The sequence below is a fragment of the Branchiostoma floridae genome, chromosome 11 (genome assembly GCF_000003815.2).
Source record: "Branchiostoma floridae strain S238N-H82 chromosome 11, Bfl_VNyyK, whole genome shotgun sequence".
Classification (NCBI taxonomy): Eukaryota; Metazoa; Chordata; class Leptocardii; order Amphioxiformes; family Branchiostomatidae; genus Branchiostoma; species Branchiostoma floridae.
Genome location: NC_049989.1, coordinates 13,797,685 through 13,817,917, shown reverse-complemented (window position 1 = coordinate 13,817,917; position 20,233 = coordinate 13,797,685). Strand labels below are relative to the sequence as shown.

General features: G+C 44.4%; 3 protein-coding genes across 5 annotated transcripts in view; 1 reads left to right on the top strand and 2 right to left on the bottom strand.

Moving 5' to 3' along the window:
* LOC118426514 (coiled-coil domain-containing protein 157-like) overlaps nt 1-20,233 on the top strand; it is a 1,184,186-nt gene that overhangs the window by 92,144 nt on the left and 1,071,809 nt on the right. The gene's annotated exons all lie outside the window — the stretch shown is intronic.
* LOC118426530 (mesenchyme-specific cell surface glycoprotein-like) lies at nt 49-9,119 on the bottom strand. Its single transcript, XM_035836009.1, has 11 exons — nt 8,838-9,119; nt 8,458-8,543; nt 7,185-7,329; nt 4,561-4,631; nt 4,166-4,299; nt 3,233-3,377; nt 2,196-2,310; nt 1,416-1,589; nt 1,259-1,324; nt 973-1,091; nt 49-383 (listed from the first exon to the last, which is right to left on the bottom strand). The coding sequence occupies exons 1-11, from the start codon at nt 9,031-9,033 to the stop codon at nt 207-209; spliced, it is 1,428 nt and encodes a 475-aa protein (XP_035691902.1). The 5' UTR covers nt 9,034-9,119; the 3' UTR covers nt 49-206.
* Nucleotides 10,186-20,233, bottom strand: part of LOC118426513 (allene oxide synthase-lipoxygenase protein-like) — an 18,090-nt gene continuing 8,042 nt past the window's right edge. The window contains exons 7-18 of one of the 2 annotated variants that reach the window (XM_035835966.1): nt 19,453-19,624; nt 18,900-19,136; nt 18,107-18,280; nt 17,467-17,620; nt 16,575-16,845; nt 15,199-15,487; nt 14,557-14,745; nt 13,810-14,024; nt 13,281-13,554; nt 12,692-12,832; nt 11,936-12,130; nt 10,186-11,561 (exon numbers count right to left, since the gene is read on the bottom strand). In XM_035835966.1, coding sequence (XP_035691859.1) covers nt 11,382-11,561; nt 11,936-12,130; nt 12,692-12,832; nt 13,281-13,554; nt 13,810-14,024; nt 14,557-14,745; nt 15,199-15,487; nt 16,575-16,845; nt 17,467-17,620; nt 18,107-18,280; nt 18,900-19,136; nt 19,453-19,624 — 2,491 coding nt within the window. In that variant the 3' untranslated portion in view covers nt 10,186-11,381. The remainder of the gene's footprint in view (nt 11,562-11,935; nt 12,131-12,691; nt 12,833-13,280; nt 13,555-13,809; nt 14,025-14,556; nt 14,746-15,198; nt 15,488-16,574; nt 16,846-17,466; nt 17,621-18,106; nt 18,281-18,899; nt 19,137-19,452; nt 19,625-20,233) is intronic. The other variant, XM_035835967.1, reaches the window with a different exon arrangement.

The following is a 20,233-nucleotide window of genomic DNA, read 5'->3' as shown; positions in this document are numbered from 1 at the left end:
TTCTTTCACCTTTGCTTTAGTTGATTTCGATGAGAGGGTACGTTAGAGTGACCGTTTATATACAGGTAGGCAAAGCCGGACTCCTCTAAGAGTTTCCTTACATCAGATAGCCAGCAGGGTGTTTCACGGCGGTAAAGTTCCTGCTGTACCATGTAAGCTTCATATTGAAGACTATCTGTGTGCACTTTGTTGGCTAATCTAAAATGCTACACCTTTCCCCCGCAGACAATGTTACCACATAGATACGTCACCATGTCAGAAGACGCCTCGTCCATGGTCCAGGTGGGCCGGTCGTCCTTGTACTTGCTCTTGTACTCACTGTTGAACAGGGAAGGGTAGTACTGCGCATGCCTGGCCTCTACGTCATCGCCGCTGTCCCATATCTGGGTAGATGCCCAATTCAAGAACCTTAACAAGTATGCCCGAAGGATACAAAAATACTCCTGCAACTGCAGAAGTAGCCGCAAGGGGACCAAAGTTTTATGTCACTTCTTTCCGAGCACAACAGCTTCAAGGAACATATTGTCTTCTCCCTCTTCTCCGAACAGATTTAAGGTCAATGACCTGGACCATACGGTCGTCACAATGTCTTCTGGTAAAAGTAGCAGACATCCCGTGGTGTTAGATTACATTGTGTAGTAAGTGGCAGGACAGAGATGGAGGGGCTGGTCACCATATACATCAATGTGTTTAAGTAGGAATAAATATAGCAGACTTGACCATGTGAAAATAACTATTTTGCATCTACTTTCAAATATTGCCTTTCTAGTTTCGTCTATAATATTCCTATCAACTAGGTGATATCGATGCGCACCCCACTGCCATTGACATTTTACATTGTCCAGCACATTCTAAAGGGGCATACTGTTGTGCTGTGTTAGGTGTTTTTTTTTACCTTCGCCAGAATGGCAAGGTTATGTCTTGAGTCTCTATACTATTATTATCTGTGTAATTTTTGCAACACTCACAAACCTGTTCTAGAGTGGTCGCGTTCCACAGGGAAAAGCTTCTTCCTCCGAAGGTGTAAAACGTATCAAACATGCCCGGGTATCGAGATGAATTCCCATCACAATTAGTGAACTTTAGACGACCTGCAAAGCAGTATAACAATCTTCAAAAAATCTATCAACTTTCAAGCGCACAAAAAATGACTTTATCTAGGATTGGCCATCGAAGAGTACGAGGTTTAATGCGAAAGAAGAACTTCATGTTTCAATTTATGACGGAATCGGAAGGACGTAGCGTAAGCAGAACTTACCAAGCATGGTGTTGTCTCCCAACGCCACGGCCATCATGCCAGTGACTGATGGCGCAAGCACGGCATCTAGCGGAAGAGAAAGGAAGTGCATCTCAAGATACATGTACCATTTGGGGCACGTAGGTAATTGATCCGAAACAGTTGACCAATCACTTACTCTCTACGAACCGTTCCCCTCTCCACACCTCGCTGAAGTACCGTCCCTTCCCGAGGGTTGTCCTAACGGCACCCTCATTGGACGTGAGGAGCAGACCGTGACCTCCGACCTCTAGGTATTTGATGCAGTCCGGTTGGTAGTAGGCGTAGATAGGCCAGTTGTTGATACGTATACCTGTATGATGTAATTTGCCAATATTGAATTTTCTAAAGCTGGAGTTAACCGTGACACAAAGACAAGTTTGTTGTAGTAAGAGCGTTACAATCAGGTCAGACAGAGTATCTCGTTTAGTTTTGAACTGAGGCTCGTTGTGGTATGTTAACGTTTATAATCAGGGTTAACGTTAACATCTCATAGTAAAGTAAAATAAAGCTTATCCACACGTGTATAATTTCCAGAATCTAAACAAGCAAAGTTCAAAGCTACCAGTAAGTCTTCCTGTGCTATTTTTCATAATTGTCAGAGGAAAAGTTAGAATTTTGTCGCTGATAACCATGAAAAACATAATTTCAAACAAGACGCTAAAACTGTAAAGCCTTTATGAAACGTTATATGACGTCTAGGCATCATTGTCTATGATTTTTGTTATATTGATTTTATTTCAACTAGAAAAAAAAACTGTACATAAAAAAGGCTAACAATGGAAAAATAGCAACGACCAGTAAGTAACAGGCCGACTACAAACAGGGATACAATGTCAAGAGTACCAATCGTTTTCATACTTTTTATTAGACTGAGTACTTAGTTTATTTTAGGTTTATACTATTTGTTGTTACGTACCGCCGTCCTTGTCACTTGCGTCCATTCCTGACTCGGCCCAGTTCTTAACGCCCAGCGAGTACAGCTCGTCTACTGAAGCTGTGGCAAGGTCTACAACGGCGACTGCGTTATTCTCCTGATGATGTAATAATACGAAATTGAGATCACGTCATGAAAGACATGAAATACGCTGATCAAATGATCATAGAACTGTCTGTCAGCTTAGAAGATGAAAATGCCAAAATAAAGCCCGGAAAGGACTCCAAAAAGGACGATATGGCCAAAATTGTAGCTGCGAAATGCCAATTCATCCAACAGTTTTCGAGCATGATTGCAAGTCACAACTAGGTATATTCAACCTTTTTTTTTCCTTTAAGAACAGAGATGGGCGCGACTCTAGAATCGTAACAATGTGTTTTGTTAGAAAGACGTCAATTGCGGTATACCGCCGCCGAGATGATGTACCTGCGTGACGACATGACGTAACAGCACGACGACATGACGTACTTGCATGACGAAATTTAAGTACCTGCATGACGACATGACGTACCCGCATGGCGAAATTTACGTACCTGCGTGACGACATGACGTACCTACATGACGAAATTTACGTACCTGCATGACGATACTAGGCGACATGACGTACCTGCATGACGACATTTACGTACCTGTATGTCGACGACATGACGTACGTACATGACGACGACATGACGTACCTGCATGACAGCATTTACGTACCTGCGTGACGGCATTTACGTACCTGCATGACGACATTCACGTACCTGCATAACGACATTTACGTACCTGCATGACGACATTTACGTACCTGCATGACGACATTTACGTACCTGCATGACGACATGACGTACCTACATGACGACATGACGTACCTACATGACGACATGACGTAACTGCATGACGACATGACGTACCTGCATGACGACATGACGTACTTGCATGACGACATGACGTACCTACATGACGACATGACGTACCTGCATGACGACATGACGTACCTGCATGACGACATGACGTACTTGCATGACGACATGACGTACCTGCATGACGACGTACGCCTTAGTCTCGTCCTTGTTGAAGGTGACGTATTCCGGCTCCAGCTCCTGAGACAGTTGGAACTCTTCGTCGTCACCAGGGAAGCCGCGGAACACCCACCGCACGCCTCGCCTTACGTACTCATCCGCCCTATGGGGGCAGGACAATCCTGACTGTCCATCATAATTAGAAATTCAACCAATGACAGCCTTGTATTTAGCGGTTCGACCAGTGAGAAAGTGGCTTGATGCCTATCAAATGTGTGCATTTATATGTTTACTTTTCGCATTTCTACGTTTAACAGAGGTGGGCAGGACTGCATGTTTGTTATCGGTTTATTGAGCTCTCCCAACATTTGTTACAGTCTTGCTGTATCGTGAGTCTTTTGTTGGGAGGCTTAAATGTTGCTATGTCAGAACAGACCCTTTTATGATATAAGCAGGTTCAGAATTTCGAGTACAAATGCGCGGCAACAGTTATAGTTGGTAATACATGTATGTCAATTATGAAGGCTCTTGTGACAGAGACAAATCACGTTTGGACATGTCGACATTGTTATACAAAGATAGAGAAAAGAACTGTTTACAAGTCTGTATCTGTATCTATATAGTCGGTATAACCGCCCTTCGGCGTAACACACCAGCTTCGCAGGCACGCAGCGCGGCAGCAGCTGGTTATATTACACTGAACGATCCGTCACACCTAACTTTTGCACATCTATCTGCAAGCGTTCTTTGAAACTATCCAGAGAAGATGCCCCTACTGTGCTAGGTGATAACAAATTCCACTCTACGATAGCTCTGGGAAAATACGAATTTTCGAACAAGTCAAGGATCTTCACCTTTTGACATATAGCCCGCAATTTCTGTCGCAGCTCGTGCGTACTCGGAAGTATGAACTAGCTTATTTCCGCTTTTACCAATGTCGGTCCAACTCACCTACTATCGAACTTCTGGAAGGAGGCCGTCCTGACGGAGTACGGTTCAGTTGCGTTTTCCTCCTCGGAGTAGAAGTCGATGATAGAAACTGAACCTTCAGGATTTCTCCAATCTCCATTAGCGTCTTCTCCATCCTTTGATATGGACATTAAAAAACAAACATATCATGAGGTATGAAAATATCAAACTTACAATACTGCAAGACATGTCTTTCTATGGTGTTATGTTCTTTACCCGAAATGTTTCAACGAAAAAAAAATGTGTTCGTACTTCGTTTACGCGCGTAGTATCCGTGAAAACATGCATCCTTGATCGAGACAGATGATGGTTATCAGTGTTGTTCACAAATAAATCGCCAGGCGGCGCGAGTGCACCACACGGAAATGATGACGTACCTCTCCCTCGTTACACGTCACCAGCCTCCTGCAGTCATCGGTGAAGAGCAGCATGTCGGGATGGAAGCCAACTATTAAAGAAAAGCAGATGTTTTAAGTAAAAACACCGTCTCCTTGGTTCTACTGAAAGTATGAGACGACAAATACATAAATAAAGTGAAAATGATCACTGAATCGAAATGACAACAGCCAGCAAAGAATTCAAAGTTTCTCTGAGACTAGTCGATGATCAGAGCAACTGGATTTTTAGCATTTATCAAAATCAAGTACCCGTACCCGTACTGTTATGGCCTTGTGTGGCCAAAGGTGCTATAACGACGGAGATTAGCAAAGCCCCTGTATTGGATTGTGCTATAAGTAAAGGATCTAAAATGTAGTATCAAAAAGAAGCAATTTAATACAACAAAAAAACGCCCGAAACAAATGGAGAAAAACATGTCCCTTTAGCCCCGTTTTCCAATCCAAGATTTTAGCTCGGCCGAGTTGTCAGCGAGCTCTTAATTAGGAAGAGGGCATGACCCTGATGCCTACGAACAAATGGTAGAGTTTCGTCGTCGGCATCAGGGTTATACCTTACCTTACCTAGTCCCATCCTCATGTCTGAGGGTCGGGGGCTATGGTAGCATCCAGTATCAGCCTCCTCCACTCCCTTCTGTCTCTGGCTCTGTGAGCACACTCAGCCAGTGGCATGCCCATCCACTCCCGGATGTCATCGCCCCACCTCCTTCGTGGTCTCCCGCGGATCCTCCTTCCGTTGATGGACCCTTGTAGAATGTGGGTGCTGATGTTGCCTGCTCTCGTGACGTGACCAAAGTATTGGAGTTTTCTTCTTTTTATGATGTTCAACACTGCTAGCAGTGTCCTGTCTACTCGAGGTACTCCTAGCTGTTCTAACACAGAGTCATTTGTGCGATGTTCCGTCCAGCTGACACGGAGGATCTTTCTGTAGCATTTCATCTCCAACGCCTGAATCCTGCGGATGTCACTGGCGTGTAGAGTCCATGCCTCACAGCCATACGTGATCACTGGCCAGACAAGAGTCCTCAGCACCTTCAGTTTGATGGCTGTCTTGAGGGATCTGTCCTTCCAGATCACATCTAGACTTCGGAGGGCTGCCCGAGCTGTACCTAGACGTATGCTGATCTCATGGCTGCAGCTGGCTGTTTGTTCCATGGTAGAACCCAGGTACTTAAAACTAGAGACCTGTTGTAGTTGCTCTCCTCGGCAGGTGACTGTCACTACGGTGGGTTCCTTGGTAACGGCCATCACTTTGGTCTTTTTGGTGCTGATTTCCAGCTGATACTCACTAGAGACGCGGTGTGTGGAGTCCAGCAGTTCCTGGAGTCCTTCAGGTGTAGTGGCTATCAGTGCTATGTCGTCGGCAAAACGGAGGTTGTTGATGATCCTGCCACTTACATTGACACCAATGTTGGGCTGTTCCTCAACCGATTCCCTCATTACAGCCTCTGAGTAGAAGTTGAAACACATCGGCGACAACAAGCAGCCTTGCCTTACACCCTTACTGACTACAAACCACTCTGTAAGGTCATCTTCCACTCTCACTGCTGCTTGCTGGTCCTTGTAGAGATTGCATAGCAACTTCACCGAGTGCCCTGGAACTCCCATGGATTCCATCACCTTCCACAAGGTTTGATGATTAACAGAATCAAAGGCTTTCTTGTAGTCAATGAAGGCCATAAAGAGCTTCACGTTGCTTTCCCTAGCTTTCTCCATCAGTATCCTCAAGTTGAAGATCTGGTCCCTCGTCCCAACCCTCTTTCTGAAGCCCATCTGCTCTTCAGCAAACTCCTGCTCTGCCACTCTCTCCATACGCCGATGGAGGATTCGGAGGAGGACTTTACTAACATGAGATATGAGGGCTATAGTGCGGTGTTCTGAACAGTCAATGGTGCCAGGTACCTTGGGGATGGTAATGAAGACGGACTTCACCCAGTCAGACGGCCACTGACCAGTGCTGACGACCTTGTTGCAGAGATTACACAGCAGCTTTGTTATTGTTGGGTTACCGGTCTTCAGAAGCTCCGCAGGGACGTCATCTACACCTGCTGCCTTGTTCTTTGGGAGACGTTGGATCGCTTCTTCCACCTCTGACTCTAGGATTTCCGGGAAGGTGGCGCTTTCAGGTGAGTTCCCCTCTTCCTCTGTTGTCCTGTGGCTGTTTCCAACATCTGTATTGTCACTGTACAGCTTCTCGCAGTATTCCTTCCATCTTTGAAGAATGCTTTGTAGGTTGGTCAGTATGCGGTTATCAGCTGCTTTGATGTTCCTCTGTCTAGGCTGAAAACCTCGTCGCAGTTTCTTGATGGTAGAGTAGGCTTTCCTTGAGGTGCTGTTGCTTTGCAGGCCCTGTTCTATATCGACACACTGTTCCTCTAACCACTTTGCCTTGTCATGCCTAGCTTCTTTCTGGATTTGTCTGTCCAGTTCTCTGTAGCGTTGGTCCCCATTTACAGGGTTATACCTCCTCGTAATTTAGAGCTCGCTGACAACTCGGCCGAGCTAAATTCTTGATTTGTAAAGGGGGCTTTACAGCAGGCCTGTAAGAATATTTAGATCTTGAATGTAAAACTGACCAAACTTAAGAATGATTTATCTAACGTTACCTGAGATGTTGTAAAGTAGCTCCATGTTGCTTTTCCCCCGTCTGTATAAGTCGTAAATAAGGACCGACCCCCGTTCGGCTTTGACCTGCGCAGTCATGCTGACACCTAGAACATCTCCACACACCTCCAGGTCTGTACCTGTTTTCTTTTAGAGGAAACAGTTGGGAAGGGGAACGAAATTTCTTTCATTTTTTCTCAAAGTCAGGCGAAAATTAATGTCATCCATATGGTTTACTTGCTGTTGACAAAGACGAACAGCAAGTAAACCACATGGATGATATTAATTTTGAACGTTTAACCTTTAAAAAAATGCTTCCCTTGTTTCTGTACCAAGCTGTTTTCCGTTCAAAACGGAACCCTTTGTTTTTATCCTTGCTTCAGTTAATTGCAAGAAATGACTGTAAAAGAGGAGGAAAAAGGACCTCTCTTCAAATAGTGAATATATTTTACTATTAGGTTTCTGCGTCGTAAATTGGAAGACATGTAGATATGTAGATTCTAGGACATGTTCATCCTCATCCACAAACCAGCTGTCAGCCAATCAGAGAATAGGCCTTTCTTGGCCTTTTTGCTTTCTAATGTTATCTCGCAAAGGTCTGATTGGGCACTGATTGGCTGATTCCCATATAAGGGCAAGCTCATTAATATTCATAAGCAGGGGGTCAGTAACTGATCTGAGTGCTCCAGACAGCAGAGGTGACCACAAGGAGTTTCGGCACGACTGTGGTCCATATGCGTCGGAGAATGGGACATGTTAGGAAGTAGAAACATATCTGCACTTATTTTGCTATATCTCAGAAAGACAAGCTACTGAACAAGTCGATAATTAATAAGGCCGCATGTTGATATGATTTTATGGATGACATGTATCCGTGGCGCATCAATTTTCGGTCGATTCCAAAAGAGGTTTTTAACCATACTGAAAATCGTACAGAGTAGCTGCAAAACGAGCCTTTATATGCCGTAGACTGAAAATGATATCGGAAAGCATCTACTAATGTAATACAATACCAAACTTCAATTCAAAGGTCAAAGAAGAAGATGTGAAAGAATAGAACAAAGAAGAATCTATTATTTGGTATACTATACTCTGTGACAGTGTGTTAAGACATTTGTCCAACCTTCCTGGCCATTTCATAATTGTTGTAGTTTTTTTTTTTTGGGGGGGGGGGAGCTTATTTTATTCGCACGCTCGCATCGGTTTTTGGTTTCCCAAAGGATGCATGTCATCCATGCGATCAAATCAACATGGCCTATGAAGACAGAACCTTACCATTCCGTTGGGAAGAAACTGGGAGTGAACCAAGGTGGCGTTGAGAGGATCGGAGATGTCGATAACGTTAATCAGTCCTTGCTCGCCTGAACGTAGAAGATTAACAGAATCGGTCATGCTTCAAAGTTACCAATTAGAAAATAAAGCATGCAGCTTCTGAGAAAGCTGTAAGGTGGCGTTTTTTTCACGAGCCTAAAACCTACATGACACTGAAAAATGGTAACGTGATGATCATAGCATGTTGTCTGAGATGACAAAATCAGAAGTTGCACTTATAGTGCCATAGTAAACAGTCCGGTCTGGCCCCGGTTTGGAAATGTATCACTATATAGTCTAACACGGTGACACAAAACGTCAAGGAAAAAAGTTTCCACCATTACCTATAGTGTACACCATCCTGTTCCTCTTGTCGTACGTGCACTGCTCGGCAGCTCCCACCCCCATCCTGTAGTACGCCTCCCCTTCGTACACAGTGAACGGTACGTACACTGTTGACACTGGTTTCAGCTCCATTTTCCCCTCGCATATCCACGCTGGGGCCATGTAGAGAAACAAGAGCGCCACCACAACATCCATTGTCGAGCGATAACGTTGTGTGAAAGATTCTATTAAACCTAATATTCTCACCAGTCTCTCCCGGTCGGTTCCTCGGCGCAGTGCGCTACTGTCCTCGCCTGGCCGATTAAACCCACCCCGCTAATTTGTACCTGATGACTGTATTCAATTTAGGCCCCAGCAAGGAAATTGTATGGATGACGCTCACTCATTTCTGCCTGATTTTGAGGGAAAAATTCCCACGGGAGATGGTCAACATGATGATAGAATCTCAAAATGGGAAAATATGTGTTGTAGCGTTGATTTTACTTGTAAAAGTGACATTAGAGTGGCAGCCATGCATGAGTGTAGCTGTCGAAAGTGATGGTATCTATTTTGGTGTTTTCCACCCGCATTAGATTTAGAGTCTGCAAAGGACGTCATCCATAAAATTCACTTGCTGTGGCCTTAGAACTTGGTCAAGGGCTTTCCTTGAGAAGGGCTATGGCAACATTTCTTTTAATACACGGTCATGTTGTGGCCCTCAGATACTGACGAGCTGGCCCTTGTAGGACTTGCGGTAGGCAACATGAAGATACGCGTGACGCGAGGTTCAGACAGCTCGTGATATCTCCGTGCTTTGTGGATGTAGTGGAGGCGGGACTCGCTGTCTTGAGCATGGTAGCAATGTGTCTTTGTCATGGGATCTAACGAATTCCATCTGGAATTTTCTCGGCACTACGCCTCCTTGTGTGTATGTGTGGGGAACCCATATGTCTCTGCGAACTGCATACAGTAGCTGCATGTGGTGGTACGGTGACCTTGTGGTTAGTATACTAGTAATTGTTGACACAGAGGTCGAACCAATCAGGTCAGGATGAAAGGCATAGCACGACCAATTTCATTACTCGACTCAGGCAACAATGAATGACTGAATGAATGAATGAAATGATTGAATGGATGAATAAAGTCACCTTTAGATTCATTGTACATTTTTGCTCAAACGAGCAAGTAAGAGTAAATGTCATAACAAAGACAAAGACATGAGGATAGCAGAAATAACCGTTGTCTTTCTGCCTTTTTGAAAAACACGTCTGTGGAGTTTCTCAGGCATTGAAGACAATAAACACCGAGTGCGGTGTTTATATGATCCTTTTCTTAAAGTGTGTACTGATAGACACTTTCAGACACGTCTTGTTCCTATCAGTTTAATCTACATTCTGTCGAGTGTTACATTTGGATTATCTGGATACCAGAACGGAAGTATCCTTCAACAAGACATTTGCTGTCTGTACGTGATTGTAGCAAGTGTTGGCATACATTGGTTAGTATGCTAAAGGTCACTACACTCAGTACCACATTGTTTAATGCTTAATTCCCCAAAGTATATTACATTGCCTTTATTGCCTAAAGTTATATCATTGTGCCTCAAGCAGCGAATGTTTTTTCATCTAAAAGAAAAGAACCAAAGCTGGGAGTGTCATTTCTACTGAGCGCCTTTTATTCTCCATACCTCGTTGGGTGCATGGTTGTTGACGATTGTAAGTACGCATGTGCAACGCAATGCATTGTTGGCAATACGTCAAAGTTGATAGCCACTAAGTTGTAAATAGTTCTTGTCTCAAATATTGTCCGATTTGCATAACAATGTCCAGACGTGTTTTGCTCTATTTGCAAGGTCCCTTCACATTCTTACCCATAATGCACTCTGTTGCACATGCGTACTTAGAACCGTGAATCTCCTTACTACATTGCCTTATTGCCTAAAATTATGTGTTATTATGGTTTGAATTATTGTTTACCACAATAAAATCCAAATTGATTAATTGGAGTGTTATTTCTAGAATGAATATTTCTATTGACCATTATTACTTTGTTTAAAGCACCTTTCGCTTTCCGAAGCTTACACCGGTGCACCGTGTTAGGTATTAACTTGATTGCGTTTTTATATGCGTATCTGTACATTATCATGCTCTAGTACTTAGCTAGTATAATAATTTCATTATTAAGCGGCATGTAAGATCATCGTTTTTTCTATGCTTGTCTATCCATAAATGCATTTTTCATGAAACGCATACGTATATCAACAGACTTCTGTGCAAGTTGTAATAGTTTTGAGGGCTCTTTTATATGAAAGCAAGCATTTTTTATGGTTCCACAATAACGTAATAAGTAAATTCAGTGGCTATGATAAAACATAATGTAATATATGTTCAAATTCTTATTTCGACACTTGTGTTGACTGGTTTCATAGAAGCGCTACGTACACACTGCTAGAATTTGTGAAATAATCGTTATTAATTTCAATGGCTTCAAAAATCATCAAATAAACTTTTCATGCCAATTTTTGGCGACGCCCCAAGGGCCGAGGCATTCTCTTCTACGTGTCATCACGGAGTTATGGAGTTGGGGATCTTCTCAGGAAGCAGGTAGGTGTACGGGTGTTTGAGCGTTTGGTTGCGCTCTCGCGAGATCTCGGAGATCCGCTGGAGGTTGAGCTGAAGATCAGCGATGACCTCCTGTGCCTCCTCCTCGGTCAGACGGCGTTCGGGGAAGTTGCCAAGCGTCACCTGGCGGAAGAAAGAAAAATTACACCACATATATTTGTTAGCACAGTATATCTACACGTCTTGGGTCCTATATATGCGTGTCATATATACTATTCATATCATTGTCATAACTAACCACCGTTTAACAAAAACGATAAATCAACAGTTATCATTTCATTTATTGGTTTGAATAAATGTAGTGAGGGCTTTCCAACTACCCAATAGCTATCACAAAGACAATGCAGAAGATGGGATTAAAAATAGACGATTTTTAGACCAAAAAAACAATCTTGAGTTTGCATATTTGTAAGCATAATATACAGTATCTATAGTGTTTTGTATCTCCGGTAAGAATAACATTACAAAAGTTTAAACAGTCTCTCTTCGTTCTCTACCTCTCCTTCCCCGCACGATGAGATGAAGTTGGCCAGGGCGGCCTGTCTCAGTGACGCGGGTTTGGCGGGAAGGACCTTGGCGATGTCATCGTCCGAGCTGACCCTCTTGATGGCAGGAGGGGGCTGCATCAGGGCCCAGGGCGCGTTCGGGATGAAGGAGTAGATGTCTCTCTGTCCATTGGCGTGGGCAGCGCGCTGAGAAGAAAGGAAACAAACGATAAACTATCTATCATGACATTACAATACAAATATTATCTACATGTTCTCTTACAGCGCTGTCGTAGAGTGTTCTATAACAGCACCATCTTGTAATGTTTTCTTACAGTGTTATAGTACTCAGTACTCTTAAAGTGTTCTTATATAGTGTTTTCTGTCAGTATTCTCAAATTGTGTTCTCTTGTACGAATACTGTTTTCTTTGTGTTCTCATGTAGTGTTCTCCACTAGTGTTCTCATAGTGTTCTCTGGTACTGTTCTCTTACAGCGTTTTAGTGTTAGTGTTTTTTTGGAGTATTCTCTAAAAGTGTTCTCATAGTGTCTTGTTTCTTATATAGTGTTCTCATATAGTGTTTTTATGGTGCTTTCTATTAGACTAAGTGTTTTCGTTTTCTCGTACAGCGTTTTCGCAGTGTTCTAATTCTAAGTCTGTGCGTATTCTATGAAAACGAAACTACAGTTGTATCTAGCGATTCATAAGTATCTTTGATCTTTTGAAAACTATTTGTGCGTCATTGTGCTAGAAGGCAATGACCCTTACCTGAGTTGTGGCGGTGAATATGATGATGGTGAGCAGTTCGCAGAGGTCCCCTAGCGATGTGAGCATGCGCGGCACACCGCGGTCGATGTTATCCTCCCAGTTGAAGCCGTTATCGTGTGAGTCACAGATCCATAACTGTACCTGTGGTAAACAACAACAACAACAACATGTTTTCACCTTTGTGTCTGATGACTCACATTTCTAAAGTTTAGCAACATGTGCCTCGAGTCAACTGTACAGCGACCTTTTTACTCATGAATATTCATGAACTCACCGCCTCATCCTCTCTGACTCTTCCTCTTTCTTGTAGTAGAGTAAGAGCATGCAGGTGCGACTTTGTTTACTCATGAATATTCATGAACCTGGTACCCGCCTCTTCATCCCCCTAGTGGCCTTGTAGTCCTTATAGAGTGGGCCTTGTAGAGTGGGAGCATGCCAGCTGCGGCTTTGTTTACTCATGAATATTCATAAACCTGGTACCCACCTGCTCGTCCTCCCTGACGGTCTCGCCGTCCTAGGTTGAAGTAGAGTGAGATCATGTCAGTGCGACTTTGTATACTCATAAATATTCATGAACCCTTCTACCCACCTCCTCATCCTCTCTCACGGCCTCGTCGTCCTTGTAGTAGAGTGAGAGCATGTCGGTGACGTACTTCTCTGTGGCGCGCCACAGCTTCAGCCCGTCGTCCCTGTAGTAGTACCCGGGCAGCCGCATGGCGTCGTCCGTGCCCTGCTCGGCCAGGTTAGCCGGGAGGTTCAAGGACTGCAGGTGAAACGTCTTGAAGGCCTTGGCCATCACCTGAAGACGGGAGCGGCCGGCCAGGGAGCTGCATTTGTCTAGTGGACTTCCTTCTGCAATGATGCTGGTATGAAAAAAAGTGAGGCAATAGGAATTTACATTTTTCGGCAAGTACTAGTAATTCGTGTTTGTACCCTTGATACCTGGCACTTAATAACGTCTAAAGACACTGGTTTCATTCCATTTATTTGCTTTTCTTGCAGCGGTAGAATTTTCTACCAAGTCTTCCAAGAAATAACCCTTAAATGATAAAACTACAACACTGTGATATTATTCCTAAGCCGCTCATACAGTATGCTGATTGGTTGGCCTTACTCACCGTTCACGGAGAATCGTGTTGAACGCTGCCGTCGTACGCAAATGCGGAATGAGCAACTTGTGTACGGGATGACATGCCGGAAGATTCCGGTAGGCGGCGACGGCAAACGGCTCCAATACCAAATGGGTTTTCAGGATGTGGCCCTCCAGCTGCTGGACTAACGCATCGGCGTTACGCAGGAAGATCTTGGCCAATAACCAGTCGCTTTCTGAGTCCTGTAAGAGTAAACAAAACATATTCAAGAAGGCGTCAAGACAACAGCAGCATTGAAGAATGTTTCCAATACCAAAACAATGTCACCTAGAGAAGAGGTTCTAGCATAGTCTATGTACCATTCTAGTTTGTTTACCGATTACGTTACGTAGTGAGTTACTGTAGTATGGGGAACCTCTCGGGTTTTCACGAGTATGTCAAGCGTCTATTTGTTGCCGGGTTCCGGGTTGATTTAAATCCGAGTTTGAAAAATCCCGGCGCCCGGTCGTGCCCCGAAAATAACCGACCGGTACCCGTAGGGTGTCCCACGGGGCCACGTAGGGGTCAAGCCCGAAAGTGCAAAATACAGCTCGTTAACTACCCGGCGGGGTCCCTCTTCTCCAATATATTGTGACCGAAGCATTTACGGGTGCGTATTGGGGCCACCAGTAAACTAACTTGGACGGCTCCCAGGCTACAGAGATCTTTGGTGTCGTTATTAAGTCTTGTGTTTAAGTGTCTAAATGGTCAGAAAAGTGTATCATGTCTACATACGCTGGGAGTCCAGATGGGGTTCTCAGGCCCTGGTGTCTGGTAAAGCTGGATGGCGATTGGTAGAAAGTCTCCCGCGGAAGTGACGTAGAACAGCGCAAGTGGTGACGTAGTAAAATAGGGCACGTTGTTGACGTTGTTGGCGATGATGCCGTCCAAGATGGCGTAGTCTGCGAGGTACACGTTTCCAGCCTGGATAAAAGAAAAAAAAATCGAGCTCAAGCTTCCAATACTATATAATACAAGGGCACAAATCTATATTTCCTTAGAATACATTCAACAGTGTGTGCCAGATTTGGTGCTTTTAGACAAATTTGCACATTTTTTCGAATATACCGTCATTCCAGAAAAAAACCAAAGTTTTCCTGGATGAGGCATTTCAGGTCTTGTTGTACAAGTTTCTGATGAAATTTCGTTTCTTCCGCCGTGTCAAGAACGAAAACAACTATTGCTGTCGGTCAAAATGCTTTCATGATATTCCTCTTTGCTACAAAACTATGATAAAGCTCAGAAATACAACAATGGTGACAATAAACTATGACGTATATCTTTGTGGACATGCACAAGTTTCCTATGTTCTTCGTGTATTGTAATATAGCAATCCTAATTTAAAAAGTTGTAAATCCTATACAATATAGGCCTTACCACCACAGCTTGTCTCAATGTCTTCCCCAAGTCCATGGACCGTTTGACGGCTTCCTCCGGAACTGGGAAGTACGGAGGCACCTTGTCACACCTCTGCAGCACAGACGGGTTCACTCCCTGCAGAAACTGTCTCCCGAACTCTGCATCACTCGCCCAGTCTTCGATACACGCAGGCGCGGTGGGGCACACGGTGTTCATGATCCTCTCATAGTCCTCTATCCCCTTCCATCTGCTTGGAGGGGGCAAGGCGCGTTGGAATATGGAAAGGTTGCTCCACCATTCTCCCATGCTGCGTTTATAGAGGGGCGGGGGTTGCAGATAAAGGGAAAAAAAGCCATGCATTGTGCGACAGATGGAAAGACTGCAAAGCATCGAATGTCGGGCTTTTCGGCCCTTTACCAACTTGGCTCATGGCTAATCAGAACAATTCTGCCATAGCCCTGGTCAACTTGGCCCAACGCCCTGACCCTAACGTTAACCCAAAACCCTAACCTTATCCGAGTTAACGTTAGGCTAACGTCTCGTTTCCAAACCGGGGCCCGGCCGGGCAGCTTTCGCGAACGAAAGTATGGAAACGAAGCGTAGACCTTAACCGTGGCGTTGTTCGGAGTTGACCAGGATGTTGGACTGTTGGGCCGAGATGACCAGGGTTATGGGCCGAGTTGACCAGGATGTTGGGCCGAGCTGACTGGGCCGAGTTGGTAAAGGGTCGAATTGTCCTGATCCCCAAAGCAACCAGCACCAATGCCTCATATATGAGCGGATTTAAATAAAATAAGCGAATGCAGACTAAGCAAGCTGTATGTTCTTCTAGTGTAATCTTCTCTTGGTCTTTCATACCACTAAAGGCCACACTACTTCTATCATATGGATCACCTCTGCAAGTGCACCAATTTTCGTCCGTCTCCCAAAAACCTTTGTGACCACGCATCTTACAAAAAATGTAAATTGAGCATATATGCGCCATGTGAAAAAAAAACTGGATACCCATATAGTAGATTTTTAAGAATGCTCTTTTTCTTTCGTTTTCCCATGTATATCAGTGCAACTTAGCTAAAATATATATATATAGTTAAAGCCCTGAGTGAATTCTTCTGAAGTTGAGCAAAGAATTGAAAGAATAAACATATAGACTTTTTTTATTCGGGATACCGTGTTCTGTGTGTTTAGTCATTTCTTCGGCATTCCTGACCACTTAGAGTACATAATACGGGTAACTTTTTTTGCCTAACAGTTTTAGGTGCCCAAGTAATGCCATCTATATAATCAAATCAGTGCGATCCAACTTCCTTAAACTAGTTCTCGTAATGATAGTCATACAATGGCATAAAATAACAGGATAAAAACAACTGTGTGTCTATTTTCGGTAGACTTACCCTCGCAGTTTTTCGGCAAGAGTCGTCATTCCAAGTCGCTCCATCATATCCGGGAAGTCTCCCTTTTCTATCTTGTCCAGGGTCCGATTCAGCTCTCGGGTTTTCTCGGTGCCGATCTGGAGGTCCTTCGGGAGGTCCTCGTGTTTTTCCGCCTTGATGTATCCCGGTAGGCCTAGCAGGTCGTGCTTCCATTTGATGGTCTGACGGCGCTGTTGTGTTTCCATGTCGCGCTGCGCACTCAGGACCTCCGTGTCGAAATCGGGCAGGGACGCTACAATCAAACATTAAAAACTTTTACTGATAATTTATACTAAGCAAATAGATATAACTACATTTTTTCACCCAAGATGGTGGCTTCCTTCTCCCTGGTGCTGAAACGTCTTCAACTAATATTTTGAATTAGTTTCTCTCCGCCTCTGACCTCCTTTAAACTTAACGTTGATGTGTGTTAACTGAACTAGAAAACAGTAAAACAGTAAGATTTCCAGAAATTACCACCAAAGTTCCAACAAAATCAAATGGTTAGTGCTTATTTATTACTGAAACATTTTAAGCCAAATTTCTGTTCCACCAGATTTTTGCTCAGTAGGGTGTGAGTGTACCTGCGTAACATTTGGGTTAGGGGTAGGGCTAGTGTTGGCGTGAGGGTTATTGTTAGAGTCAGATTATGGCAAAGAAATAGCCTATACAGCGAAAAACTTCCTCACAAAGTTGGCTCAGACCTCTGCTTGAAATTTACCACGCCCCAAGACTGTGACGGAATTCTCTCCCCTCAGGTATGCTGGAAACACTCCAGCAGTGTCGGGACAAATATTTGGCAGGGGCAAAAATTTTGCATGACACCGGAATCACACGCCAATGTAGTCTCTTGAAGAAAAATATTTTTCCTTACCTCTTCCTTGTCGGAGCGTGACTTTGTCCTCGACCCAGTTGTGACACGGGAACTCGTACCGTCGTCCCCTCCTCCTGTCAGTCACCACCACGTTCTCCAGGTACCATGGCGACCGCAATGTCCCGGATGGACTCTCCAGGGTCAGCATCAACACCTGATTGGGAATCACATGAGTTTAGTGAGTTAACAGGAGGAAATCACACACACACACAGATGTTATGTTTTAGTTTTCATTAGATAATCATTGTATGAGTACATGTTATTGACTGCAATGGAATAGTTATCCGAAACCTTGTCATGTCTAATTAAAAGTAAGTCACGTTTGACATATGATCATCATAGCATGAACTGAAGTGGGCCGTCATTGAACTGAATTTTCCACTTTTGTGGGCGGCGTGGCCTTTAACCATCATGTCAGCCAATCAGCTACATAGCTTCTTAACCTACATAGCTTCTTTAGGTAAAGCTGATGTTCTGATTGGCTGACTGATAGTTAGAGAACATGCCCGCAAAAGTGGAAACCTCAGTCCGGTTTAGCAGAGCCTCTCCAAGGTATATTGTATAGACCGTGCGATGGCAAAGCCTAGGAGAAAGGTGAAGTCGTGCATCAACACTTGACGGAAACGTCTCAGAATCTCACCTCGCCAACATCTCCTCCCTCGATCTCAAAGTTGGCGTCCTTGCCCGGCTGGAAGGACGACTGGTTGAGCCGGATGGGTCCGGTCCGCCGGTGCGGCCCCGTCAGGCTAGCGGCGATCGTCCCGCTGGTCCCGGCGTCTTTAGCCTTACCTGTCCGCACCTGTACCGTGTACGTCTGGGAGAAGAATGGCGGTGAGATTTATTCCTGTATCTATATATCTATAACCGCCATATGACCTCACCTATATAACAACACATAGAGAACTGCTACCGTCTTGTGTCACAGCGCTAGGCCTTCAATTCAAAACTGACTTCAACTTTCTCGCGATCTCTACTCTACATTTAGACAGCACGCAAGTTCCTGTCTAGTCTATCAATACTTTTTAGTTGAAGAAATGTTGTCATTCTTGGAATGAAACTTCTCTTGTGTCGGTACGACATATACTTAATGTTTTATCATTTAGAAAAATATCATTATCACATATCGGATAATACTTTCAATTTGCACCTCCTAGCCCAACTGCATGGTAGCAGCCTCACATTTGAATTCCTGTTTACAGTCTGTTGGTAACTCAGAGACCCAATTCAATCCTCGGTCAGCATTCGTCTTTCGTTAGGGACGTAAAACGGGGGTCCCGCATGTTCGAGGAGGTGCCTTAAATACGTTAAAGGGGAAAAGATAGCAACCCCTCCCTGTAAAACATACCCTGCTACTGAAACAGGAGGGAAACTTTCTGCCCCATGTGCCACTGTAAGGTTGTGTAAAAAAGGGACGAACCAACGAACGAACGTACCTGCTTCCGCCCCTCCAGTGCCTCCTGTTTGGGCGCCCTGATCCTGACGGCGGTGTTGGATGTGGGGATGGCGCGGGACAGGATGTGCGGCACGCTGTTGTAGTCCTCCACGGTCTTCGGCACCACCAGCCCCAGGCTGTCCGGCTGGTTCCCGATGGCGAAACTCGTCTTCTCCGTCACGTGATCCGGCAACAGCGTCGTTATGGCAACGTCGGCGAGGTCTTTCCACGGGTGATTCTGTCAATGCAACAAGATTGTTGTATACTGAAATATGTAAAAATCCAAACTCACAACGGTCCATCAACCCCTTTTTGAGTCATCCTCTTTAAAAATTCTAACAAAAATGCCCCCCCACCAGTTCCAGACATGCTGCTCCTTTCGCACTTCCTTCAATGATTCTAACAAAAACGCCCCTCAAGGCACAGACGTGCTGCTAGCGCTAGCGGGCCTATGTCACCTCCGACAATGACTGTACCATATCCAGATCAATTTTTTTTTTAAAACTCGAGGTTCCCCTGTAGTACCATAAAAAGTCGCTTTGGGGCACCAGTACCTGAGGGTCCCAAACCCTGGAGGCGTTGAAGATCTCCTCCGAATCGCCTTGCCGGAACTTGTGAAGCTGGATCTGGAGTTTGTAGTTGATCGGTCCTTTCTTCAGACGCTCGGCGAACTCCTGACGTAGGTAGTTCTGAGCACGCTCCTCGTCTGGGAGGCGCTTGGGGTCCCTGCAGGGAAGAAAGGTCGGGATCTGAGTGATGTAAGAATTTGAACGACACCGCTCCTGAGGCGTCACCAAAAAGTTCTAATTGGTACCTATACACAACTGTTGTGGCACTGAAGTTGTAAAAATTGGAAAAAGAGAAGTGGCCACATTATCAAAATAATTACATGTTCGCATCATCTACACAGTTTGTTTGTTTGTTTGTTTTGTTAGGATCTCCATTAGTGACACAGTTGGATGAAGATACTGTATAAATTACGTCTTTTATTCCACAATGTAAAATTGTCTTCAAACAGTTAAAGGACAGATAGTGTGGACTCATTCCACAGCTAACCGACATCGAATGCACAGAAGTCATCCCTCCGTAAGACATTTGGAGCCGCATAGGTCCAGTTTAAGAACTTAAGCTCAGCATGCCAAAAGCAAGATTCGTCGATGTAGGTTAGACATCCAGGTAATAAGATATGCCAAAAAGCAGTTACTCAAGCAACTGGATATGATTTTGGAAACGGTCAGACGTTTCAACTGGAATCCACCAGTTTTCGTCCGTGACACTGAAGTGATCTGGAAGAAACAGGTCTTTTATACTCTTGCTATGAATGAAGACAATTTC

What these genes read in the sequence shown, in the direction of transcription:
- LOC118426530 (XM_035836009.1), bottom strand. Translation starts at nt 9,033, where the DNA reads ATGGATGTTGTGGTGGCGCTCTTGTTTCTCTACATGGCCCCAGCGTGG. An exon ending in GCTACTTTACAACATCTCAG is followed by an intron (nt 4,632 to 7,184) that starts GTAACGTTAGAT and finishes TTTCTTTAATAG; the next exon opens with TTGGCTTCCATCCCGACATG. An exon ending in TGACGTGTAACGAGGGAGAG is followed by an intron (nt 4,300 to 4,560) that starts GTACGTCATCAT and finishes TCCATATCAAAG; the next exon opens with GATGGAGAAGACGCTAATGG.